The 27400-nt window shown below is 39.8% G+C and overlaps 3 protein-coding genes across 4 annotated transcripts in view; 1 reads left to right on the forward strand and 2 right to left on the reverse strand.

Annotated features, from left to right (window-relative positions):
* Nucleotides 1-4, reverse strand: part of LOC123517960 (tachykinin-like peptides receptor 86C) — a 167088-nt gene extending 167084 nt beyond the window's left edge. For both annotated transcript variants that reach the window (XM_045278453.1, XM_045278454.1), the window contains exon 1: nt 1-4. This exon is cut by the window's left edge and continues 1124 nt beyond it. The gene's annotated coding sequence lies outside the window, so the exon portion shown is untranslated.
* The window catches only part of LOC123517958 (gamma-tubulin complex component 4-like), a 153945-nt gene that overhangs the window by 43312 nt on the left and 83233 nt on the right, over nt 1-27400 (forward strand). The gene's annotated exons all lie outside the window — the stretch shown is intronic.
* Nucleotides 8569-27400, reverse strand: part of LOC123517955 — a 29516-nt gene continuing 10684 nt past the window's right edge. Inside the window, exons 17-31 of the mRNA XM_045278436.1 lie at nt 26918-27100; nt 26150-26290; nt 22013-22273; nt 21171-21229; nt 20575-20735; nt 19677-19804; nt 18848-18966; nt 18505-18682; nt 15658-15853; nt 12255-12365; nt 11503-11678; nt 11191-11333; nt 10134-10348; nt 9389-9616; nt 8569-9134 (exon numbers count right to left, since the gene is read on the reverse strand). Coding sequence (XP_045134371.1) covers nt 9070-9134; nt 9389-9616; nt 10134-10348; nt 11191-11333; nt 11503-11678; nt 12255-12365; nt 15658-15853; nt 18505-18682; nt 18848-18966; nt 19677-19804; nt 20575-20735; nt 21171-21229; nt 22013-22273; nt 26150-26290; nt 26918-27100 — 2364 coding nt within the window. The 3' untranslated portion in view covers nt 8569-9069. The remainder of the gene's footprint in view (nt 9135-9388; nt 9617-10133; nt 10349-11190; nt 11334-11502; nt 11679-12254; nt 12366-15657; nt 15854-18504; nt 18683-18847; nt 18967-19676; nt 19805-20574; nt 20736-21170; nt 21230-22012; nt 22274-26149; nt 26291-26917; nt 27101-27400) is intronic.

The raw sequence follows: 27400 nt of genomic DNA on the forward strand, positions 1-27400 counted from the left end.
TCTTCCGCGGTCTCAGGAGCAACTGCCTGTTGTTAACCCAGCTGACTTACCAACCGGGTGGGAGAAAAACTGGGGATCCATGAGTATCGGAATAGTGGGACAAGTTACGTGCATGATTTTAAAGAAATTTTCGTCTGAGTTGATATTGATTAATTCCATCCTAAAGTGTGTCGCTGCCTTGCTCACATGAACATCGACTGGTTCCTGCCTACCGGGATGCGCACCACTCGCGTCTCTACCAGTAGGAGAAAAAGAAACAAAAACTCCTAATTGGAGGCGTTTAAGGGAAGTATCGGGAAAAGGAAAATACAGTACGAGAGAGAGAGAGAGAGAGAGAGAGATTTTACCTCCATACAACAGTGGCTAATACACTATAGACATAAACTTCTAAATTATTCTTAAGATTGGAATGTATAACCTCCCAGGCATTATAGAAAAAGTTTCTGGTGACATACGTACATGAGAGCCTTCTTATAAAAGATAAGAGTAAATTTATGGTACATATAAGGAATATGATATTATGTGTGTGTGTGTGTGTGTGTGTGTGTGTGTGTCTCTCTCTCTCTCTCTCTCTCTCTCTCTCTCTCTCTCTCTCTCTCTCTCTCTCTCTCTCTCTCTCTCTCTCTCTCTCTCTCTCTCTCTCTCTCTCTCTCTCTCTCTCTCTCTCTCTCTCTCTCTCTCTGTGTGTATATATATATATATATATATATATATATATATATATATATATATATATATATATATATATATATATATATATATATATATATATATATATATATATATATATATATATATATATATATATATATATATATATATATATATATATATATATATATATATATATATATATATATATATATATATATATATATATGTCTAGCTAATGATGTGGCTCATAAAGACAAAATCACATGAAGTGGAGACCAAAAAAGGATCTAATTGAAAATACTTACTTTATAATTAATAAAAAAAATAAATATTTAAGTCATTGTAATGGCGAAGGAATAGTTACGTGAAACAGGATGTCACATCTGCAGAGCTTCTCCATACATTGTGTTCCATTGAAATGTAAATATGCAAACTGTATTGAGACATATGACTGTTGCACATTGTAAGATATAACATTAGAACAATTGTGAATGAATATAATACTCGTCAACATTATTGCTTATGAGATATTCAAAATAAGTATTATTGTTAACATTGGTGATACGAGTTAGTAAAATAATCAACATTTTTGGTCCGTTGACGAAAAGGTTTGGCTCCAAAACGTCTTGGTTCTTGGTACATGGGTTTTATTTGCTATGGTTTCGTACCATAAATGACATTACGCAGACAGAGAAATTTCTTACGTGGTGTTTCGGACATTGCAATACTGATGTTAAGGAACTTTTTTCCGTCTTGAGACAGAGAGAGAGAGAGAGAGAGAGAGAGAGAGAGAGAGAGAGAGAGAGAGAGAGACAAAAACCATAAAGGAACAGACGTATAAAGAGACAACAACATACATCCGTCGATATGAAGTTAATGGACGAAACTGGATATTTCAGAATAAGTCCCCCATTGTCGTTTAGTTGAATGCACTTGTTATATATCTCTCCTTGCCCTCCACTTTAATCCTTAGCCCCGCAGCTCAGTGTTCCGTGTGTGGGCAGCACAGGAGGGTTACACCTTACGACTTTCCTTTGAAAGATTTTGGTCCATTGCTGCTCCCTGAGAGGCTTAAGAATCGATAGGTTCGCTCCACATATTCTCTCTCTCTCTCTCTCTCTCTCTCTCTCTCTCTCTCTCTCTCTCTCTCTCTCTCTCTCTCTCTCTCTCTCTCTCTCTCTCTCTCTCTCTCTCTCTCACACACACACACACACACACACACACACACACACACACACACACACACACAGCACTTTTCTTCTACAAGAATTTTACCTGTCTCCGTAGCAAAGTGGCGGGATTGGCCCCAAATACTTATAAATAATTACGAACAGCTATGAATAGTTATGAAAGGAACAATGCCTCGCTGATTCAAGTATGTATTGGGTTTTGTTGTTTGTATTATATCGTCGTTGCGTATGAATGGAGTACTTTGCCGGCTTTAGTGTGGGGAAACAAATATTTTTTTTTTAGGGGGGGGCGTTCATCAATCCATAGACACAAACATGATATTAATCTTTACAAAATAAAAGAGAAATAACTTCATTATCTGTTCTTTTAAAGCCACATTTCCTCAAATAATTTCGCTCCTCCTTTTCTTCCTCCTCCTCTCCTCTTCCTATGAGGAAGTATGTGAATTTCTTAAAGAAACATGTACATTGTAATTTATTCGGTATTTTTATGCATGAATTTTACATAGCGAAACATTATTTTATTTTATTTCTCTATGTCATATATCTAGTCATTAGGTTTTAAATGTATTTATTTAGGTTTAGAAAATTGTACCTACAGAGTACGAATAAAGGAATTGAATTGAATATAAGTAACCCTCACCAGAGACTCTTCATTGTAAATGAGATTAGACGCTAAAACCTTCATGAATGCTGCTCTCACACACACTCATTAGCACCTTGAACATCTAATCGCCATTAATGTCATGTAAGATAGTTTTCCTCCTCTTCTTTCATCATTATCAGTTTGTAAGATTTCACTGGAAATAAGAGACTGTCCAACCTTCCTCGCGTACATCTGTCACCTGACCATCTATTACCGAACTCTATATTTTTTCTTAAATCTCTAATCTGCTTATCTAATGTCATGTTGTCAGTCAATGTTGAGAATACTGAGGGATATTTGCGAGCATGTACTGCATCTTTTGTATGTTTTAGTGCTTATTTCTTTACTTTAATCCTTTAGTAAACTCGGATCTTTGATGATGATTCCCGAGCACTTTTGAAATTGTGTCGTGCTTAAGATTTTTTTTTCGTTCAACTTCCTTTATTGGTGACTGTGATGAAGCATGTTTTTGAGTCCTACGCCTATTAAGTAGCTCTTGATAGACAGTTGCTACCTGCGAGTTTCTCGTATACCAATTTTATTTTCATGTTTCTGGGGATCCAGTATACTTTCGTATTGTTTATTCTCTTGGGTGAAATCTTGTTCCTCATTTGTAGCGTAAGCTTTCCTGTACTGAATAAAACATAAGTGTTATTTTCTTTCGCAAAGTGTTTTCCCTTTAAATAATTGTTATCCTCACCAGAAATAGAATTTACTACATCTTCTGGGGCTGATTGATATTCATTGTTCCTTTCATTAACATACGCCATTCTGCCGACGACATTCACACAGTTAACAGCATTCGTAAATTTTCTTTTTTCTTTTTACATTTAGCTGGATGGAGTGGAACTTTTAAGTTTGCAAAGGTATTTTCATGATCATAGTGAGATTTTAACTAGAATTGTGCATCGTCATTACAAAAACACCAGTGTTAACGTGACTAATCTCCTTCTTTAAAAATAAGATAAGAGAAGAGATCAATGAGAGGTACAGGCCATTGAGATGCTATAAAATGCTAATTTCTTCTAGCAGCTATTAACTAGATAACAAGTCACACAGCTATTTGTCATTCTCTGATGACTGAGCTGAGAACTTTTTTGTCTTTACAACCTTGTGTGTGTGTGTGTGTGTGTGTGTGTGTGTGTGTGTGTGTGTGTGTGTGTGTGTGTGTGTGTGTGTGTGTGTGTGTGTGCATTCAGAGGCTTCCTCTGTTCGGGTACAAATCAAGTCTGCATCTCATGTGCACAAATGGAAATGTTTCTCACAAGTTAAAGGTTGCGCTTCACATCACTCCCCCTTTTGTGCCTTGAAGCAACATGCATACTCTTCTTATATTTCTCCTTTTCTTTCTCCTTCTCCTCCTTTTCCTTCGTTTCATCCTTTTTCTTCTCTTCCTTTTCACCTTTTCAATTCCTCGAAACACCTCTCACGCTCGTCTTTTTAATGTCTTTTCTGCCTTATACGTACCAGCGCACAAGCTCGCCAGTTTATTCCTGCGTTTATCCCTTTAGATGCTATTTCTGGAAAAGTTCGCCGTTTTCTCTGGCAACACAGTGGAAATAATAACTCAGAAACTAAATCGACGTTCGCTTTCCCTTCCTCTGTTTTCTAGGAAGACAATTTCGTTGTTTATCTTAAAGTCTCTGATCTTTCTGTTTAAGCGCTGGTAAAGCATTTTTATAGTAAATCGGTAAATAGTTCATTTTGGCTTTAGGATAGTACTACTACTACTGATAATAATTATTATAATGATAATAATAATAATAATAATAATGATACTAATAATAATAATAATAATAATAATAATAATAATAATAAATATAATAATAATAATACTGAAATAAAAATGGTGATAATAATAGTAACAGTGATAGTAATAATAACAATGATAACAACAACAACAACAATAGCAACAACAACAACAACAACAACTACAACAAAAACAACAACAACAACAACAACAACAACAACAACAATAATAATAATGAACTGTCAGTGTCTTCCATAATACCAGCCAGTACTGTTAGCATTATCATTATTATTGCTAAGTTCCACATGTTGGGGAGATGGGAAAACAAAATCAGGCAAAAGATTTCAGGGTTTATGGCATTATTGTCACGCTTAGTTGCGTGTAATGAACTCTTAAGATTCGCGAAATAGAAAACGAGGTAATTCCCATTTCAACGATCTCTATTTCTCTTTTTTTTTTTCTAAGGTGTCATGTCTCTAGGAAAATAAAAGCTTATAAATATAATAAGGTATATTCAGAGACGAAATTGTTGAGCAACTACGTACCCCTAAGGTTTTAGACTAGAGTATTCAGACGATGAGAGCAAAGCTCACATAAAAGGGCTCTTCAAAATTGTTGGATTTTATTGTTTCATGTTGCAAAACGATATGCATTGCGTGTTCAGTCTTGTGATACATTTGATTGAGCGAGGAGAGGAGAGTGGTAGGTGTCTCTCGTGTAAAATTAATGTTCCTGCTTGGTACATTGCATGTTGAGTCCCCTACTGACTGAACCGGTGTCGTGTTTTTAGATGTCACCTTGTATTTAGCTAGAGAAAGGTTTTCTTGGCCCTAATGATGGAGGATGTCCTACCAGTCTGGCCTCTTTCATTTATTCTATATACTGCCCACGTTCCTAGTCCTCCCTCTGTCATATATTTGTTTTGCTACATCTTACATCAAACATCATTGGTCGTCTGTACTTATAATTTAATCAAATTGACGTTCCTGTACCACTCGCCGAAGTAGTGACCCGCGGGACAGCTTATTAATGCATGGGATTTATTCAATCATGCATGAAATCAAAAAGAACATAAGCAGCCTGCGTGTGATGCTGTTTTGTTGTAATAACGCCAGGAATGTTCCATCATTCAGTATTTGGCAAACACAGGAAACCTTGAACATTTTTGTGTACATAGATTACTTGAAACCCGCGAGTTGGTAGGGTACACAGTCCCATTCCGCTGTGGTGGCTTAGCCAAGGATAATTCTCTCCTCAGTCGCGTTGCCGAGAAGTATACAAATTGTTTTTTAAGTCGCTATCACAACAGGTGTTACCCTTCTTATGGCTTTCCTGCATCCTAGCTTGCAACAAAGGGAAGGTGAGGGGGACGGAATGTTAGAACGAAGCGATCAGCGAAATAGTGTACGAACAGGAGCCATAATACAGTGAAGTGGAAGGAATCAGGGAGCAGTGGAACAATGGAGTAGAAGAAATTAGGGATCGGTGGAACTGTGGGATGGATGAGGTACGGTGGAGTGCAGTGGAAGGAAGTAACTAAGGAGAGATGAATAGTGGAATACAGTGAAGTTATGGAACAATGTGAGGAGCGAAGCAATGGCATGATCACAGGCCGAATATGGCACAGTGTTTGTCTGTGTGTTCCATTTAATTTGCGTCAAATGGAAAACTGGTGATTCCTAGAGTAATACATTGTGCTCACCTTCATTCTCGCCACGAACAGGAGTAACGTAATCATCAGAGAGAGAGAGAGAGAGAGAGAGAGAGAGAGAGAGAGAGAGAGAGAGTGAGTGAGTGAGTGAGTGAGTGAGTGATTCTTCGTCTCCCCTTCTCTCTCTCTCTCTCTCTCTCTCTCTCTCTCTCTCTCTCTCTCTCTCTCTCTCTCTCTCTCTCTCTCTCTCTCTCTCTCTCTCTCTCTCTCTCTCTCTCTCTCTCTCTCTCTCTTCTCTTCTCTTCTCTTCTCTCTCTCTTCTCTTCTCTCTCTCTCTCTCTCTCTCTCTCTCTCTCTCTCTCTCTCTCTCTCTCTCTCTCTCTCTCTCTCTCTCTCTCTCTCTCTCTCTCTCTCTCTCTCTCTCTCTCTCTCCTTCCCTCCTTTTCCTTTCTCTCCCAGCCTGTCTGCCTACCTACCTGACAGTCTGCTTGCTTGTCTATGCGTCTGTCTGTTCACTTGCCTACCTGCCTGTCTGTTTGTCGATCTATCTATCTGTTTTTGTTTACACGTTTGTATGTATACCCTTCTGTCTTTCTATTTATCGATACCTTATCTCCAGGCATGCCAGAAACTGTAGATGATAGAAATGCAACTAAAAGTGACTTAGTTCTTGACGTAAAGATCGAAAATTGATGATTATTCGAATTTTCTTTTATTCTTTTTGTGTGTTTCAGATTTTGGAATAAGAAAATACACTTGTAGTCTTAAGATAATGATAATGTTGTTTCCTATTTACACCGCTAATTAGAGCGGTAATGGCGTAGAAAGCTATTTGCTTCCCTGAATATCGCTCGTTTTAATGACTCGCTTCCCTTTTAAGAATCGATGACCAACCGCCTTCCCAAAAGAATAAGTGAAAAAGAAAACAATAAACAGTACAACTCAACTCGATTTTTCTTTCCTCCTCATTTGTTCGGGAAAGGGTGTGAGGAGGAAGCGAAGCGGAGGTGAACACTATGCATTGCGCCGTTGTAAGAAAGGATAGTATTATTCTCTTATTTCGTTCTATTATCGTTCGAATTCGGAAACAGTGAACTTCTGCGAACAAGACCGATGAAATAAAGGACGTATGTGTGTGTGTGTGTGTGTGTGTGTGTGTGTGTGTGTGTGTGTGTGTGTGTGTGTGTGTAGGAAGAAGATGTAAGAGTGTAAGAAGAATGAAGACTACTAACATACAGCCATCATGAAGGCAGACTGACAACACTAACACTAATTAACGCTGTTCCAAATTAACTGTTGCCAATAATGTGTCAAAAATTTATATTAATGTTTAGTTCAGAAAGTTGTGTATCGATGTAACGTGTGTGTGTGTGTGTGTGTGTGTGTGTGTGTGTGTGTGTGTGTGTGTGTGTGTGTGTGTGTGTGTGTGTGTGTGTGTGTGTGTGTGTGTGTGTGTGTGTGTGTGTGTGTGTGTGTGTGTGTGTGTGTGTGTCCCAACTTTTATAATGATGCGCCGTTCAATAAAAGGTTTCTGCTCATTTCTGTTAGTTCACTTTGCCTTCCTTTGGATATGAGAGAGAGAGAGAGAGAGAGAGAGAGAGAGAGAGAGAGAGAGTCGTAAAAGTGTGATTATGTGTTTGCATACGTAGACTCGCTATCCCTCTCAGGTATATTTTAGTACCACGGGCAGTAGGTCGTTGGATCAACTTTCCTAAAGGTATATGTAAGCTCTATTGACAACATTATTTCTATTTCTTTTTTTTTTTCATTACATCTCTCTCTCTCTCTCTCTCTCTCTCTCTCTCTCTCTCTCTCTCTCTCTCTCTCTCTCTCTCTCTCTCTCTCTCTCTCTCTCTCTCACCTCATAATACTAGGAAAACGCTTCAGAATGCAATAAATAAGTGTCGCTGCTCACCAAGAGCAGACAGCTGAAAACTTCCTCCCAACAACTTTTCCCCAAGTCACGGTATATTACACTTATAAATTGACAATTTATTTAATTCTGCATTTTTACATTTAATGGTATTTATCACGTATTCATGTAAATGCTCTTACAAACGTTGATAACTCCACTACAACATTTTGAAGGTAATTGAGATAAAGCTCTGGTACGTTTAGTCATGCTAGCAAGAGGAAACTGAAAAACAGGGCATAAGTCTCGGATTTCACTCAGGAAGAAAATAATATTTAATACCTAACACAAAATCTGGTAAAGTTTTGTTAAATTTACCAAGTTATAGGCAAGTTTATTGGATTTACCGCTTACTTGCTCTCTCTCTCTCTCTCTCTCTCTCTCTCTCTCTCTCTCTCTCTCTCTCTCTCTCACACACACACACACACACACACACACACACACACACACACACACACACACACACACACACACACACACACACACACACACACACACACACACACACACCACGTCATAAAATCTTTTGTATGTTTTTTTTTTTTCGTTATGCATGCGTGTGTGGGAAGACGTGTTTGTCTTCTTTTAATGAGAGAGAGAGAGAGAGAGAGAGAGAGAGAGAGAGAGAGAGAGAGAGAGAGAGAGAGAGAGAGAACACACACACACACACACACACACACACACACACACACACACACACACACACACACACACACACATACACACAATCTCTACAGGTTAGGACAAACAATATAAAAAAAATCCTTTGAATTATAATTGGATTAACTACAACAAAGCTATATTCAACCCAGTCTTCTTCTCGACACGTCATCATTAAAAGAAAAGCAGCATGATTGTTAGCATCAGCAGAACAACAATGACAGTACAGAGCATCACACTCTGCATCGCCTGGTGGGGTAGTGAAGACAGCTGGAGGCAGTGAGAACGTAATGAAGAGAGGACGCGGATACAGAATGAGAGATGTAGCTAGAAGGATGGAAATCGTACAAAATCTTTGTGGCGAAACTTCTCAAAACATAGAGCAAGTGATAGTTATGTCTTCAACTAATTTTGCTACCGAATCATTCATATTTATTACTAAAACTGGAATATACTGAATGTTTATTGGTGTGTAAGGGGGATGTGTTGAAACACAGGATATACATGTATGTTACTATATATAAAATCTCTTGTTGTGGTGCTCGGAACTATTTGTAAGCGACGTTACTGTGTCTGCCGCCTTGGGGTGGTGATGGACTTAGCCACTTAACTGCAACAGTTGGTCCACTTGGCGCGGAGATTCCCGTCCTTAGACACCCCCGTGAAGTCAACTGGCGAAAAAGACAAAAGAAAAGGAAAAATTTTTAAAGTGGTTGACCAGTATTTCACTAACTTCAGATCTTTAAAGAGCGAAATACCCGTAACATATAGCATCAAAAAGAGAATGAAGAGCATACGTTTGGGTAGAGGTGGAGGTGAATTTAATAAGGCTCGCACACCCTTTTTTCTCCAATATTAGAGTAATGGACATCACAGGGATTGGTGATCCATCCCCCATCATCCCCAGCCAGTTTCCCATCCTCACCTGACCAAGTTTCGAAATTAGTGACTTGAAGTTCGCTTTCGGGCAAGCCGGGCACGGCTGTCGGTGGCACCGCATTGGCCAGGATGTCAGCATGGTCGACGTTTGGCATGATGTTCCACTTCTTGCCGTCCTTGCTGCACACCACGGCAGCATCCGACTTGCTCGCAGCACACATGCCTCCATAAGATTCGTAGAAGCCCACCAGTCGCGTAACATATGACGGTAGAACTGTACAGAGAATCACTCCCATTAATATCTATTTGTCTGTGTGTGTGTGTGTGTGTGTGTGTGTGTGTGTGTGTGTGTGTGTGTGTGTGTGTGTGTGTGTGTGTGTGTGTGTGTGTGTGTGTGTGTGTGTGACCACGCGCCCCTTAAGCCCTGTCCGCATCAGAAAACATGGTTTGCAATCAATGTTTCCCAACTGTTTGCAAGTTATTCTTTGCAAAGTGTTTGGAAATGTTTGAGAAATTTTCATGTATGAATATATGAGTGGATAGATGAATGGATCAATGTATGGAAGTATGAGCGGATAAAAGGATGGGCGGATGAGTAGGTGGCGTGATGTATGAGTGAGTGGGATGATGAATGGATGGATGAATAGATAAATGGATAGATGGATTCTGATTTCTTCTGTGGAGGTCTGAGCAGGGAATATATTTTCAATAAGTCGTTTAAATTTTCTCAATTGTATGGAAACTGTTTGCAAATATTGTCTCCAAACAATGTATCCTGGTGTAGGTATTACCGGTCCAAGTGTCGCCATCCGGAGAGGAGAGACACACCATCTTGGGTCCCTTCACCTCGCGCTTCACGGTGATGTCACAAGCATAAAACACCTTGTTAGCTGTGTCATAAGCGACGTTCCTCCAGTGCTCTGGCCTATCTGAGAGAAGCGTCGGAAAGTTGGTGGCGCAGGAGGCGAGATCTCCATCTCTGTAGACACCGTACCATTCTGCAAACCTTATGAAGAGTAAATGTGATAAGATGCAAAAAATAATGAATTGATGTAGTAGACAGAAAAGATATTGCAATCAAAGCTGACAAGAGATGTAAAAGGAGAAATAAATATGAAGTATGAATATTACAATCCTCTAAAGTTAATCATGTGAAGTTGTTTATTTACGCAAACAGAAGTATTTAGTATATACATGAGAGGCAGAGACTACACAGATAAATGATTTACCTCCAATAATGAGTCGTCAATCACGAAGAGAAACACAACACACACACACACACACACACACACACACACACACACACACACACACACACACACACACACACACACACACACACACACACACCGCGTAGTATAGTGGTTAGCACACTCGACTCATAATCGAGAGGGCCGGGTTCGAGTCCCGGTAAGTGGCGAGGGAAATGGGCAAGCCTCTTAATGTGTGGCCCCTGTTCACCTAGCAGTAAATAGGTACGGAATGTAACTCGAGGGGTTGTGGCCTCGCTTTCCCGGTGTGTGTGTTGATGTGGTCTCAGTCCTACCCGAAGATCGGTCTATGAGCTCTGAGCTCGCTCCGAGGTGAATTTCACACACACACACACACACACACACACACACACACACACACACACACACACACACACACACACACACACACACACACACTCACAGATTAATAATACTGTACCATCACATTATTAGCCACGCACTCCTGATCCCTCCTCAGCACTCACACTTGAATCAACGTTACAATACGCACATACATCTTAAACCGATGTACAGTCTCCCCGTCCCATCGTACTCTATAGCTTGCAGATCACCCCAACGTATCAACTCTACTCACCTTACGCTGAGGATCCCTGACTCTGCCTCCACCTCGGTTCCTCCCGGTCCCAATCCTTGGCTGACGGTCTCCACCAACACACGGAAGAAGCGCCCCTCAAAAAGGCATTCAGTTGGAAGAACCACTTGGCTGCTGGCATCCCGCTATACGGAGAGACCAGATGGCTATTATGAAAAAGGCTGTCAGAAATCAACTTATCAGCTTAAATCAGATATGAAAGACCACTAGTACAGCTCTTGATATCGTAAAGATTGAAAGAAGATTCAGAAGCGAATGGTTTCTCAGTACATCACCGAAAAAATGTCTGTGTACCTGGCAATCTCCAGAGAATATGATGCCTGACTGAGAGAATTGAAGGCTGAAGGTTTTGATGCTGAGTTTGCCTGTGACCTCCTCAAAGTCTATGCGCGTTACCCGCGTCCGTTTGAGGAAATCGATGGTGATGTAGTGTTTCCAGGACGCCCCCACTGTTACCGGGGGACTCCATCCTGGTGGGGTTTGGGGATGATGAGTATTGGATTACAACATATGACTTTTAAGGGATATTACTAGTTGTACTAGTAGCTACTACTACTACTGCTGCTACTACTACTACTACTACTACTACTACTACTACTACTACTACTACTACTACTACTACTACTACTACTACTTTTACTGGTGGTGGTAGAAGTAGTAGTAGTAGTAGTAGTAGTAGTAGTAGTAGTAGTAGTGTGTAGTGTAGCAGTAGCAGTAGTAGTAGTAGTAGTAGTAGCAGTAGTAGTAGTAGTAGTAGTAGTAGTAGTAGTAGTAGTAGTAGTAGTAGTAGTAGTAGTAGTAGTAGTAGTAGTAGTAGTAGTAGTAGTAGTAGTAGTAGTAGTAGTAGTGGCAGCAGCAGAACAAAACAGATGAAGCAGAAGCAGAAACAGTTTAGTATAATTCCAACTTCTTTTCCTTTTTTTTTTACAAAATAAGCAATAGTGATAATTACTATAATACTCACACACACACACACACACACACACACACACACACACACACACACACACACACACACACACACACACACACACACACACACACACCTCCACCAGATCCGGGCATAGCCATTGCTGGCATGGTGCTCTCATCCAAGGAAGCCGAGGCAGTAAATTGACAGGCCTGCAAATCCCCCAGGCCCAGCGGGTCAGTGATGTCTGCGAACAGGAGAGGTTATGAAGAAGATACCAAGCGAGCAGTATTTATCTACATCCTGAATTTTGTAGACGATAAATGGCATCTAAAAACATGCACTTGACTAAAGAATGTTTTATACGAAGACGGATTCTCTCTCTCTCTCTCTCTCTCTCTCTCTCTCTCTCTCTCTCTCTCTCTCTCTCTCTCTCTCTCTCTCTCTCTCTCTCTCTCTCTCTCTCTCTCTCTCTCTCTCTCTCTCTCTCTCTCTCTCTCTCTCTCTCTCTCTCTCTCTCGTGTGAAAAGATTGACCCACTCTTTTCAGATGTGCACTGTGGTATATCTTTTGGTATTGAAAAGAACAGGAAATGTATGGAAAGGTGTGTGCATGAGGAAGGGGATAAGATTAGATCTTCGGAGATAGAGCATTCTCAGCCAGCAATAAAGCCAGGAAAATGGAATAATTTGAAAGTTAATGAGTACATTCAAAGTATCAACCTTGAATTTGTGACCCAGGTAATTGAGAATGCTGATTTTAAATCTGTGCCCGAGATAAATGAGGACCTGAAGAAAATATTAATTGATCCCGCTTTGAAAGTATTCCCAAAGAAAAGGAAAACGTTTATCAAGAAAAGTAAAAACTGCAGCACCCCTGGCTATGATAAACAGTGTTATTTAAGCAGAAAAGAATATCATAGGGCAAAACATAGAAATAACATAGAGAGGTCCTTGAGTAGCCGTAATGATATGATAATTAAGAGCAAAAAATACAAACAGGAATTGAAACGGATCAAAACTAAAGAAAAAAATGATTTTATTGCAAAATTGAGGAATGCTAAAGCGAAGGACCCTGAATTGTATTGGCATATTTTACAAGGTGCACAAAAAAAAAGTCTGAGATACCTATTTTGATAACCGAATTTATGAGTCATTTTAAGAAACTAACACAAGAAGGGAATATTGAAGATTTTCCGACGAGCTTTAACATTTACATTCATGATAACAGTCCACTTAATAAAGAGATTACCGAGGAGGAGGTTAATAAATGCATACTTAAGTTAAAGAATAACAAAGCCGCGGGTATTGACAACATTATTAATGAATATATCAAGAACACCAAACATATACTATGCCCTCTCTATACTAAGTTGTTTAACAAAGTTTTGGAAACAGGAAACATCCCTGAAGACTGGTTGACTGGAATTATTGTCCCCATTTATAAGAATAATGGAGATATGCATGATGGTAACAATTACAGAGGCATAACTTTATTAAGTTGTCTAGGAAAATTATTTACAACAATACTAAATGTAAGATTAAGGAAATTTTGTGACAACAACAGTATTATAAAGGAAATGCAGACAGATTTTAGGCAGGGGTATTCTACCATTGATCATGTTTTTCTTATTAAAAATCTTATTGATCTGTTTCTCTCCAGGAGGAAGAAATTGTATTGTCTATATATTGATTACAGAAAGGCGTTTGACCTTGTATGGCGAGATGCTTTGTGGCATAAAATCCTTAAAGCTGGGATTAATGGAAAAATTATCAGAGTTATAAGGAACATGTATAGCAACATAACGTCTTGTGTTTCAGTTAACCAAGAAATTTCAGATTATTTTGTAAGCTTTACTGGCGTTCGACAGGGTGAAAACCTTTCGCCACTTTTGTTTTCTCTATACGTGAATGACAATGAAGAGCATCTATTGGAAAATAATTGTAACTATATCAGTATTGGAGATCAATGGGTGAATGACATGCTGAAAGTTCTGGTACTAATGCATGCAGATGACACGGTTATACTAGCTGAGAATGAAGAAGGTATTAGTAATGCTCTTAAAGCTATGGAAAATTATTGTGAGAAATGGAAGCTTGACATTAATTGTAAAAAGACCAAAATTACTATATTTTCCAAGGAAAAATGTGAAGTAGGAAATTCTAACTTTCAACTTAAAGGAGAGAATATTGAAATCGTTGATGAGTATAAATATTTAGGTGTTATTATGAATTACAACGGAAGTTTTAAAATGTGTCAAACACAACTTTGCCAGCAAGGAAGAAGAGCTATGTACAGTCTAATTGCCAAATGTCGAAAGTTTGATTTACCAATTGATCTCCAACTAGAGTTGTTTGACGCTATGGTGTTACCAGTTATTACATATGGTTGTGAGATTTGGGATTTGATACCTCCAAAGATGTAGAAAATGTTCGTCACATTTTTTAAACACATCCTGAATGTTCATAAGACTACGTGTAATGCAATGGTATATGGGGAGTTGGGTAAGTATCCTGTCAGTATACATATAAAAACAAGAATGTTGAATTATTGGTCTAGGCTGCTGACTGGCAAACAAGTGAAATTATGTTATGTGATGTATCAATGTCTTTTGAAGTTGTATAACGAAAACACATTCAAATCACCATGGTTGAGCTACATAAGAACATTGTTGAATAGTCCGGGTCTGTCGGGTGTATGGATTTGTCAAGATGTAAGTAACTACGTATGGTTGAGACATGTTTTTGAGAGAAATGTTAAGGATCAATGGATAACTGAATGGCGCTCATTATTACGTAGTAAATCTTCATGTAATACTTATGTTTCTTATAAAGATAATTTTACCTTAGAAAGTTTAGTAAAATTGCCAAAACTATCTAGATTTTCTCTATGTAGACTAAGAACTAACAATCACAGATTACCAATTGCGACTGGTAGGTATAACAGAATTTTAAGAGAGGAAAGGACTTGTGATAGATGTAATAATAATGTAATAGGAGACGAATATCATGTGTTATTAGAATGTAACAATCAAGAAATTACACAACTTAGGATAAAGTATTTGCCCATGTATTACAGAAATAGTCCAAACAGGTACAAATTTGTGAAGTTATTACAAAATAACAGATACATGATACAACGCAGAGTAGCATTATTTATCAAGTCTGTGCTTTCTATTTTTAGATAATGTGTAAAGAGAGTTTTTGGATACTCTGAGATGTTTATTGTAAGGGACCTGTGCTCCATACTTTTGTCAAAGTCTGAGCATAAATAAATTTGTCTTGTTTTCTCTCTCTCTCTCTCTCTCTCTCTCTCTCTCTCTCTCTCTCTCTCTCTCTCTCTCTCTCTCTCTCTCTCTCTCTCTCTCTCTCTCTCTCTCTCTCTCTCTCTCTCTCTCTCTCTCCCTTGAACTCAATTTTCAAGTTCTTATATCTCCATTTTATCCTTTCATCTATGTTTGTTTCCTTTCATCTCTTCCCTAGAAGTATACCTGCCTCTATTCCTCCTCCTTCTCTCCCTCCTCCTAGTTCTTGGCTTACCAGGGATATTCACTTCGTACACAACATAGGCGGTCTTCCCAAAGTACTTGATAGTGGCATCTGTAGCAGTATTGCCCACAATTCTGAGAAGTGTCGTCGCCTTCACTTGTCCAAGACCAGGTGGCATTTCCTCGTTGGGATCCACAGTGAGCGTCAAGTTCCCTTCGATGATGTCGGTGAACAAGAGAAAGTCAAACTGAAGGAAGGGAAATTTCTGGTTAGCTGTGAGTCTTTTTAGATTGATATTCTTACTTTTTATATGAAAGGGCATAGGGAAATATAATATAAAAAAAGGTTTGCTTTGTTGCAAGTCCCCTTACAGATCCTAGAGAGTTGGCCAAAAGAGGATAAATGTCTTGAAACCTCCCTCTTAAATGAAGTCAAGTCATAGGAAGTTGGAAATACAGAAGCAGGTAGGGAGTTCTAGAGTTTCCCAGAGAAAGCTATGAATGATGAAGAGTACCGGTTAACTTTTGCATTCGAGAGTTGGACAGAGTAGGGGTGAGAGGAGGAAAAAAGCTTAGTGCAGCGAGGCCCCAGGAAGAGAAAACCATACAGTAAGATCAAAAGAGCAGTTAGCATGAAAATAAAAGAAGATAGCAAAAGATGGATCATTCTGGCGATGAGAAAGAGGCTAAAGACAGTCAGTCAAAGGAGAGGAATTGATAAGAGAAAAAGCTTTTGATTCCATTTTATCTAAGGAAATTGTGTAAGTGGAAACCCCCACACATGCGAAGAGTACTCCATACATGGACGGATAAGGTACCGAGTTAGCAGTTGGGAGGGCTGGAAAACTGCCGGAGACGTCTTAGAACGCCAAATTTTCATAGAAACTCTTTAGCAAGAAATCAGATGTGAAGTTTCCAGTTTAGAGGGAGGGTGATGGCGTAGTAGATAAGTTGGTGAGCGTGGGACAGGGGAGACGTCCATGTGCAGGTTCGAATCCCACCACGTGCCGTCTTGAAAGTTACCTACATGTCACCATGATACCCTGGTTCTAGGTGGAAGCGTAATTGCCTTACACCAAAGATACGCTTGGGTGGTGATATGGGCCCTAATATGGGTACCACTATAAATGAAATTGACTGCACCGCTAATGGGTGGAAGCTGAACAGTGCTTCCCATACTCTTCAAGTAGACCTACAGTCGCTATAGGCCATAACATAATAAAAAGAAAGGAAAAAGATTAAAAGTAAAGGACAGACCAAGGATATTCAGTGTATAGAAGACGGGGACAGTTGAGTATCATTGAAAAAGAGGGAATATTTGTCTAAAAGGTTATGTCGAGTTATCAGATTGCGTTGATAGTTGAGATTTTGAGGCATTAAACACTACTAAATGTTTTCTTCCAAATTAAGAAAAATTAGAGAGATCAGAAGTTGGGCGTTCTGTGGCGTCCCTGCGGGAACTGTTAACTTCCTGAATGAATGGTTGGTCTTCTCTGAAAAGACGTGGAAAGGTGTAGGGAGGTTTCATCAGCGTAAAAGTGGATAGCACAAGAGGTTTGGTTAAGATCATTAAAGAATAATAGGAAGAGAGTGAGTGACAGGACAGAACCCTGATGAATACCACGGTTAATAGATTTAGGAGAAGAACAGTGGCCGTCCACCACAGCAGTTCTTAAAAGGTCAGGAAGAAAATTTAAGACAAAGTTGCAGAGAGAAGGATAGAAACCGTAGGAAGATAGTTTTGAGATCAAAGCTTTGTGCCAGACTCTATCAAAACCACTTGATATGTCTAACCCAACAGCAAAAGTTTCACCAAAACCTCTAAAAGAGAGTGACCAAAACTCAGTAAAGAAAGCCTCATCACCAGTAGAGCGACCTTGACGGAAGCCATACTGGCGATCAGATAGAAGATTATGAAGTGAGAGATGTTTAAGAATCTTCCTATTGAGAATAGATTCAAAGACTTCAGACAAGCAAGAGATTAAAGCTATAGGGCGATAGTTTTGAGTCATCCTTTTTAGGAAAAGGCTGAATGTAGGCAAACTTCCAGTAAGAAGGAAAGGTAGAAGTCGATAGAGAGAGTTGGAACAGTTTGGCAGGACAAGGTGCAAGCACGGAGGCACAGTTTTTTGAGAATAATAGGAGGGACTCCATCAGCTCCATAAGCCATCCTAAGGTTTAGGCCAGCGAGAGCACTGAAAACAATCATTGTGAAGAACTTTATATGAAGACATGAAATAATCAGAAGGAGGAGAGAAGTGAGGACAAGCCCAGAATCATCCAAGGTAGAGTTATTAGCAAAGTGTAGGTTGGGCTTCCTCACTCGGGGCAACGGTTTCCTAGCGGGTGGGCTTTGAGATAGGAGGTACCCTAAAAAGTATCCCCTATAGCCCATAAATTCCTGTGAAAAGTCCACATGGTATAATAAAAAAAAAAAAAGGTTTGAAAGAGGAGTTCAGCTTTAGTGACAGATGTGATGGCAGTGGTGTCATCAGGATGAAATAAAAATAAGGAAAAATGAAGAAGTAAAGTTATTGGAGATGTTTTTTGGCCAGATGCCAGAAGTCTCTTCAATTTTAGTGTTTATTGTTTTTTAACATTGTAACTGAAGGAAGAGGTTACAGACAACAAGATCTGTAAAAGCAACTGGTTTGCGATTTATTGCAACCCCTGTGTATTTGTTATTAGAAATAATTCAGAAAACTTTTATGACACCATGCACTCCAGACTGGAGTGAACAGGACTTATCCTGTAAGTCTTGATCGACAATATGTTAGCCATGTAAGCTAACCAAGGATGAGGTGGAAAAGGAGCAGTATTATCATGAAGGAATTACTATAAGTATGTTGTTTGTGTGAGATATTCGGCACTGTAAGTGCACAAGCAGTCTGTCACTCACACAGAACTCCAAATAGCTCGAGACGGTGACGGCGCCGGTGACATTCGCGATCAAGCTGTTGTCACCTTCCACGTACATGAGGTACTGAGGTGTGATGATCCGCGCGCAGGCGGTGTTTACCTCCTGCGTGGACTCGTTCATGAAGTGCCTCACTCGGAAGGTGAGGGGAATGAAGTCACTGTGAGAGAGAGAGAGAGAGAGAGAGAGAGAGAGAGAGAGAGAGAGAGAGAGAGAGAGAGAGAGAGATTACCTTTTCTCATTAATATAATTCGAACCAAGAAAAGTTATGCAGCACAACATCAGTAAAAATATTCAGCCCCACCAGGAGATGCGTTCGTGTTACCCTTGTTCGAAGACGGTGGTGGTGTTATCGGTGAGCTGCACCTCCGAGATGAGCACCGTGACTTGCGATGCCTTGCTCAGTATGAAGTTCTTTGCAGCAACATAGATTATGTTATCAGTCTGCCAAATTAGGAGAGAAATCAGTCTGTTTTTATTATTATAACTACAGTACAATTACTTTCGCCTGCAACCAATCACCAGTGAGACTTATATATACCTCCAACTCATCATCTTTTATTTATCTATAGTGTCATATTTTTGGCATACAAATCTTTTCATATTCCCTTTTTTTAGCATGTAGGAGTGGGTATTTCTGATATTGTCTTTGTAGCCACCGGCCTGTCTCTTCTCCGTTAATGTTATTGTCTGGAAGTGTCTTTAGAAACTGATACATCAAACTCATGTGAAGAAGTATATGATTTTAGACTCTCTCTCTCTCTCTCTCTCTCTCTCTCTCTCTCTCTCTCTCTCTCTCTCTCTCTCTCTCTCTCTCTCTCTCTCTCTCTCTCTCTCTCTCTCTCTCTCTCTCTCTCTCTCTCTCTCTCTCTCTCTCTCTCTCTCTCTCTCTCTCACACACACACACACACACACACACACACACACACACACACACACACACACACACACACACACACACACACACACACACACACACACACAAAACGCACAAATTTAAGTGGCATGGAACAGACTGAAGTACAAGAGATATTAATAAAGGGTTCACGAAAGGCTGAATAAAGAGCAAAAATATTGGAAACAGAAAAGACAGAGTGAAAGGACAAGGAGAATGTAAAACGACGAAAAAAAAAAAGTAAAGCTGGTCAAATTACCTTAAGAGAGAAGTGAATAGTGATTGTGTTGCCATCGAGCACGTTAGGATGGTCTGCTATGATGATGAAAGCCTCTAGGTGCACTTGATCGTCCTCAGGAACTTGCTTATTGTGTATGTATGTTATACCTGCGGAGCACACGTTTGTGTTTAAATATGTTTCTCCCTGGATGTTTCAGCTAAATACTTCTCATTCCTACTTAATTTTGTATCTTTTCTCATATTCTTCTCAATCGTACTATTGCTAAAGAGCACAAAGAGGATTGATTGGTTTCTCATGGATCTGTTTATTGTTTTTTTTAAACTAATACTTATTAAAACATCGTGAATGAAAATGATCTAGAAAGCTAGTATAACTTTCCTTGGGCGTATTGAAAATCACCGAAATATGACAAACGTTTGGATTATCCATGTGTTAACTTATTCTCCTCCCATTCTGTTGACCTATTCCTTATGCTCTAGTGACTAGTCAGTGTACCGTCTTAGATATGTTTCTCTTTCATAATTTTGTGTATCACCAGCAATTCCCTGTTGGACATCTTTTTCCTTCTCGTATACTCTGCTTTCTTTTATGATTCTAGTAACATAGTAACAATGCCGATGCTCTTGTCTGATGGCTTACCCAAATACTTATGTTTCCTCTTAACACGTGTCGCAAATTGACTTCATATTCTTACCAAAACCTTCAATGAGTTACAAGGTACACGATTACATATGTACAATTAATTTGGTAACTTAAAAAAACTGGAAACTTTCATTCAACACAGTCACTTTACTATATGTCTGAAAAGAAATGAGAATACTTGTGCCAGTCAGCGGACGAGAAAATCAGGCATTGGCAATGTTACCATGTTTGTGCAACCTCAGATTGTGGGATTACCATGACTGATCCAAAGTACCTGTATTGGTGAAAGCGTTGAGGTTGACAATCATCGTATCAGTCTGAGATTCGTGTATTATTGGCGGGGCGTTCGAGGCGTTGTGAGAGAGGAGGCGTGAGTACAACGTTTGGTCCGATAGTATGCACCCGATGTTCTTGCCTGCACCCTCAGCTGGTATCCTGGAGAGCATGTTAATAGCTGGCTGAGGTTTGCTGCTTTAACTGACACGGGAAACTAGAAAATGTAGAAGTTTAAATTCAAAAGTAGCTCGCCTTTCAGTACCACGGCGTCAGCTTCATTCTAGGTTATTAGGTCATTTTATTTTTAGGATTTTGTTCGTTATCAAGAAATTAATAATGATATCTAACTACTCGTCCACTACAATTATGTTTTTATAGTGTTTTTTGTGACTAATATCGATTGTATTTTTGTTTTATCATAATTACCTGTAGTATTAAATGAGTTGATTTCATAAAAAGATATTTTCATAAAGAGAGCTTTTGATGACAACTTAGTCAAGGGTGAGATCAGAAAACTTAAATTCTTTCCTTGGAGAAAGAATGAAAGTTGAAATCATTATGACCATTCTATTCCAAAAAGTGAGCTTATCTCACCTGAAGTCGTGCACTGTGGCGATTGCTCTCCCTGCCTCAGTGGGCGTCATGACTGCGAACTGTGTATGAGTATTTTGAAGCACACCAGTCACAGGCGAAAAAGATCGAAAACACGGTCAATTAATAGAGGAAGCATATTAAGGTACAATTTAATTAACTCTTATACACATGAAATGGAAATATCAGTTCCGCAGTTGATAACAATTTTTTTTATCATTGTTACAGATCCCCTTAGAAGAAAGTCCTTTATATAACAATTGATAAGTTTTATAAGATGGAGGATAAGGCAAACTGAAAATGTAAGCTTAAAATTCCATAAGTTACTTTCCGTGTGTACATAAATATCTTAATGCTATTTAGTGATTTTAGTTTTTCATAAGTGTAGGGACATGCGTTCACAGACTTGTGTTGGTGGTGCAGGAAATGAACTTATGAACATAGAGAAAAATAGGGACTACAATAAACCAGTTGACCTTCACTAGGTGGCACTTGAAATTTAACATCTGTCATCAAAATCCACTAATCACGAATTATGCCTGACCTGAGTAAATGAGACGTGGGCAGCCATGCCCTCTGACTGCCCTCTTTTACCTCTCGATACCACTATTTATATTCATGTATACTATTGCATCATGTAAGAGAGCATCATTGTCACCAGACGTCTTACTACACCTATATTTCATGTTAAACTCTATAACATGTTTAAATACTTCTCATCAAATCTTAAGGAGAGAATAAAGTGACACCATGTAGTAAGAAAAGCATGCGGGTATCACCATCTTGTCCCTACATGAAGGTTGTTCAACACATTGCACACTACACTACGCACAGGCTTTTCTTACCTCAGCATTGACGGTGATGTCTTTGGGCAACGTCAGGTTCACACCAGTCCAGAACTGCATCCCGGGGGTGACTGTGTCCACATCAATGAGAGGCTCCAGCTGCATCCCTGTCTCGTCAGTCACACCACTGAATGTCCCACTCAGCTTGTCAAGCTGATATGTGACGGGGTCAAGATCGATACCACCCTCCTGTATCACCAGCGAGAGGGTGGCCGTATCACCACTATTGGGCAGGAACACCACCCCAATCCGTAGGAAAAGCTGACAAAAATAGAGAAAATGTAGTTTTCATCTTCATTAACCATCATCATCACCGTCTCAGCCTAGTAAACTACTTTTCATCACCTTAACATGCATTCGAGGAGGTAGCAGACACCTACCGAAACGATATTTAACTCCCAGTGAGGCCTAATAACACTAGTTCAGTGGGTGCTGTGAACCTTCCATTAAAGTTAGATGTGATCTCACTGAACGTTTCCCTTTGTGTCTCACAACTCAAGGGAGCAGTCACAGCCTGCCCTCTAAAAACAACTGCCGTACTTCATTCAAAACTACATGCACTTACACACACACCCTTCATTTGAAATTCAAAATAAAAAATGGCGACTCCAAATCCAGCCTCAGAGTCCTTTTCTGGGGAGGGGACCAGAAATGTCCCCAGGTCGGACTCCTCTCGTGATGACGACCCCAAATGTCATGACACATCCCTCAACATTTTCTACATTAACTTCTGCAACATTCGAGGTCTTAGATCAAATTTACAATTTGTGCAACACCACCTCTCCTCTGTTAAATCTGGTTTTCTTTTCCTCACCGAAACACAGCTGTCTGAGGCAACTGACAGTAGCCTCTTCTCTGTTCCTTCCTACTTTCTCTATTCTCATTTTCTTTCCAAAGCTGGATGTTGCGTTTATGTGCGCAACGTCTTAACTTGCTCTCGTGCCCACGCTCTTGCATCTTCCGAGTTTTCCACCATATGGCTTAGACGCAATGGTCACTCTCTAACTAGATTTATCTGTGCTGTCTATCTCTCCCCTAACTATAGTAAATTCTTTGACTATTTCACTTTTTGGAGATTTTAATGTTCACCACCAGCTTTGGCTTTCCTCTCCCTTCACTGACCATCCTAGTAAACTAGCTTTCAACTTTGTTATCCTTCATGACCTAGAGCAACTGGTGCAACACTCTATTCGTATTCCTGGCCGTCTTGGAGACACGCCCAACTTTCTTGATCTCTTCCTTACCTCTAATCCTTCTGCTTATGCTGTCACCCTTTCATCTCCGTTGGGCTCCTCCGATCACAATCTCATTTCTGTATCTTGTCCTATTTCTCCAATCCCTCCTCAGGATCCCCAAAGCGGAGGTGCCTCTGGCGTTTTGCCTCTGCCAGTTGGGGGACCTGAGGAGGTATTATGCTGATTTTCCTTGGAATGATTACTGTTTCCGTGTCAGAGACCCATCTCTTTGTGCTGAACGCATAACAGAGGTGATAGTGTCTGGCATGGAGGCGTACATTCCTCATTCTTTTCTCAACCTAAACCTTCTAAACCTTGGTTTAACACAGCCTGTTCTCGTGCTATACATGATAGAGAGGTTGCCCACAAAAGGTACTTGAGCCTTCCATCTCCTGAATCTCATGCACTTTATATTTCTGCTCGGAATCATGCCAAGTCTGTTCTTCAACTTGCCAAACACTCTTTCATAAATAGAAAATGTCAAAATCTTTCAAGCTCAAACTCCCTCGAGACTTCTGGCATCTAGCCAAAAACATCTCCAATAACTTTACTTCTTCATTTTTTCCTCCTTTATTTCATTCTGATGGCACCACTGCCATCTCTTCTGTCTCTAATGCTGAACTCTTATGTCAAACCTTTGCTACAACTCCACCTTGGACGATTCTGGGCTTGTCCTCCTCTCCTCCTCCCTCTGACTATTTCATGTCTTCAATCAAAATTCTTCGTAATGATGTTTTCCATGCCCTCGCTGGCCTAAACCCTCGGAAGGCTTATGGACCTGATGGGGTCCCTCATATTGTTCTCAAAAACTGTGCTTCTGTGCTTGCACCTTGCCTGGCCAAACTCTTTCAACTTTGTCTATCGACTTCTACCTTTCCTTCTTGCTGGAAGTTTTCCTACATTCAGCCTGTTCCTGAAAAGAGTGACCGTTCTAATCGCTCTAACTACCGTCCTATAGCTTTAATCTCTTGCTTGTCTGAAGTTTTTTAATATATCCTGAATAGGAAGATTCTTAAACATCTGTCACTTCACAATCTTCTATCTGATCACCAGTATGTCTTCCGGCAAGGTCGCTCTACTGACTTTGCCGAGTTTTGGTCATCCTCTTTTAGAGATTTCGGTGAAACTTTTGCTGTCGCGTTAGACATATCAAAAGCTTTTGATAGAGTCTGGCATAAGGCTTTGATTCCTTCTTTCTGCAACTTTATCTCAAGTTTCCTTTCCAGCCATTCTATTGCTGCTGTAGTAGACAGCCACTGTTCTTCTCCTAAATTTATTAATAGTGGTGTTCCTCAGGATTCTGTCCTGTTACCCACTCTTTATCTATTGTTCATTGATAATCTTCTTAACTAAACTTCTTGCCCTATCCACTCCTACGCCGATGATATCACCCTACATCTTTCCACGTCTTTTCAGAGACGACCAACTGTTCAGGAAGTCAACAGATCACGCAGAAACGCCACAGAACGCCTGATTTATGATCTTTCGAAGAAATCCGATTGGGGCAGAGAAAACCTAGTAGTTTTCAATGCCTCAAAAACTCAATTCCTCCATCTATCAGATCGACACAACCTTCCAGAAAACTATTCCCTCTTCAATGACACTCAGCTATCTCCCTCTTCCACACTGAATATCCTCAGTCTGTCCTTTACTCATAATCTTAACTGGAAACTTCACATTTCATCTCTTGCTAAAACAGCTTATATGAAGTTAGACGTTCTGCGGCGTCTCCGCCAGTTTTTCTCGTCCCTCTAACTGCTTACTTTGTACAAGGGCCTTATCCGTCCTTGTATGAAGTACTCTTCGCATGTTTAAGGGGGAGCGGGGTTCCACTCACACAGTTTTATTAGATAGGGTGGAATCAAGAGTTTTTCGTCTCATCAACTACCCTCCTCTGACTGACTGTCTTCTCTTTCTCACTGCTGAAATGTTGCATCTCTTTCTATCTTTTATCGCTATTTCCATAGTAACTGTTTTACTGATCATTACACACATACATATAATATCTAACTGGATTAAAAGTGAGGATATGTAGAGAAAGCATGTATGAGGAAGCAGAAATGTGGCTGATGTTTGTTGCCTCAGACACCTATGTCTCGGTGAAGGTTAAAAAAAAGAGGTTTAATTGAGTAGAAGTGGTGTTCTACAGATTGCAAAATTAAATTCAAAGCCGTGAATGTGGCAGAAGTTGTTGGAAAAAATTGAGGAAGATGTCAAGACACAAAGTCGATACCAGAAGAGCAGTCCGACCTGGGGTCATTTTCTGTTAAGCTTTGTAAATCTACATCTTTATCTCTTGCTCCTTGCTAGAAATCAAATATTTTTGAAAAATCATTTCACTGATAATCAGATTATAACTAAACAAGGCCATTTCCTTCGTCTTTTTTCTTCTGAGAGCGGTAATCTTCTTCTTTTTCTGTTTCTTTTCTTCTTCTTCTTCTTCTTCTTCTTCTTCTTCTTCTTCTTCTTCTTCTTCTTCTTCTTCTTCTTCTTCTTCTTCTTCTTCTTCTTCTTCTTCTTCTTCTTCTTCTTCTTCTTCTTCTTCTTCTTCTTCTTCTTCTTCTTCTTCTTCTTCTTCTTCTTCTCTTCTCTCTCTCTCTCTCTCTCTCTCTCTCTCTCTCTCTCTCTCTCTCTCTCTCTCTCTCTCTCTCTCTCTCTCTCTCTCTCTCTCTCTCTCTCTCTCTCTCTCTCTCTCTCTCTCTCTCTCTCTCTCTCTCTCTCTCTCTCTCTCTCTCTCTCTCTCTCTCTCTCTCTCTCTCTCTCTCTCTCTGTGTGTGTGTGTGTGTGTGTGTGTGTGTGTGTGTGTGTGTGTGTGTGTGTGTGTGTGTGTGTGTGTGTGTGTGTGTAGCTACAGAAACAACCAGACTGTCGTAAGGAGTCAATGGGAAAGAACGTGGCTCACCTGGTTTTCTGTTTGGTTCTCGTAAAAAGGGTACTGGCACACTTCCTTTATGTCTACCTCGTACACCTCACTTGTAGGCGACACCTCCGTCATGTTACCCTCTATCTTACCAGCAATGACGCAAGGAAGGTTCTGGCCGACCTGTCATCAGAGAGAGAGAGAGAGAGAGAGAGAATTCACTGATATTAGACATGATATTTCTAGATTATAACTAATGAATGGTTAAAGAAAAGAAAGATAAAAGTGTTGTTGACTTGTTTGGTTTCATATATTTCACCAAGCTCAGTTTTTGTGAGCCATATTTTTTATTGATTGTTTTGTTTTCTTTTGCCTTGTGTGAAGAATTTCTATTTTAGAAAATCGAAAAGAGGTAAACAATTGATGCAAACGGGAAGGTTTTATCGTTAAATGAGCTTCAGGATATGGTACCATTATTTTTACAATATTTGAAATGGTAAGTGTTACATAGGAAACGAGGTGTGTGTGTGTGTGTGTGTGTGTGTGTGTGTGTGTGTGTGTGTGTGTGTGTGTGTGTGTGTGTGTGTGTGTGTGTGTGTGCGCGCGCGCGCGTGAGGAAAGGAAGTAAAGTGGATAATCATAAAAAATAATCCATATAACCGTACTCCAAAGCGAACAAAATAACAGTAATGACATCATTAATACAGAAGACGACAATGACGATAATTGCTAAGAATGCGTACTATATACATCACACACTCGCATAATCTGCCATTGGTCAGCAACAAACAGATGCACGAGCACACTCACTGCCACCAAGGCCCCGAAGCACACTGCCATGTCCGTCACGGCGGTGTTGGTGATGATGGCTTTCAGCGTGTTTTTGTATCCCTCAGGAACCTCCACCACGAAGTCCACCATCTTCATGACTCCTTCGTACGCACTTGATGTCCCGTCCACAGGCACAGGAGTCACGGATACGAGGTTAAGATTCTGTAGGCGAACAAGAGACGGTTAAAAGACCTAATACTAACAGGGATATATTCAGTAAGATCAAAATGCATTGACACGATAGGAAAAGAGAGACGTGATTTTAACGGAGGGATATAAATTCAGCATTTACACACGCGACAGGTGGACGTAAATACATATATTTTATTCAGTGTAGCTTTAATGGTTTATACATACCTGAGATTCTAAAATGTTAGGCTTGTGTTATTTCCTAAAACCCAACTATTGTGTGCTGGAGAGCGTACTTGGATGTGAGAGAGAGAGAGAGAGAGAGAGAGAGAG

Source organism: Portunus trituberculatus, chromosome 43, assembly GCF_017591435.1.
Source record: "Portunus trituberculatus isolate SZX2019 chromosome 43, ASM1759143v1, whole genome shotgun sequence".
In the NCBI taxonomy this organism is placed as follows: domain Eukaryota; kingdom Metazoa; phylum Arthropoda; class Malacostraca; order Decapoda; family Portunidae; genus Portunus; species Portunus trituberculatus.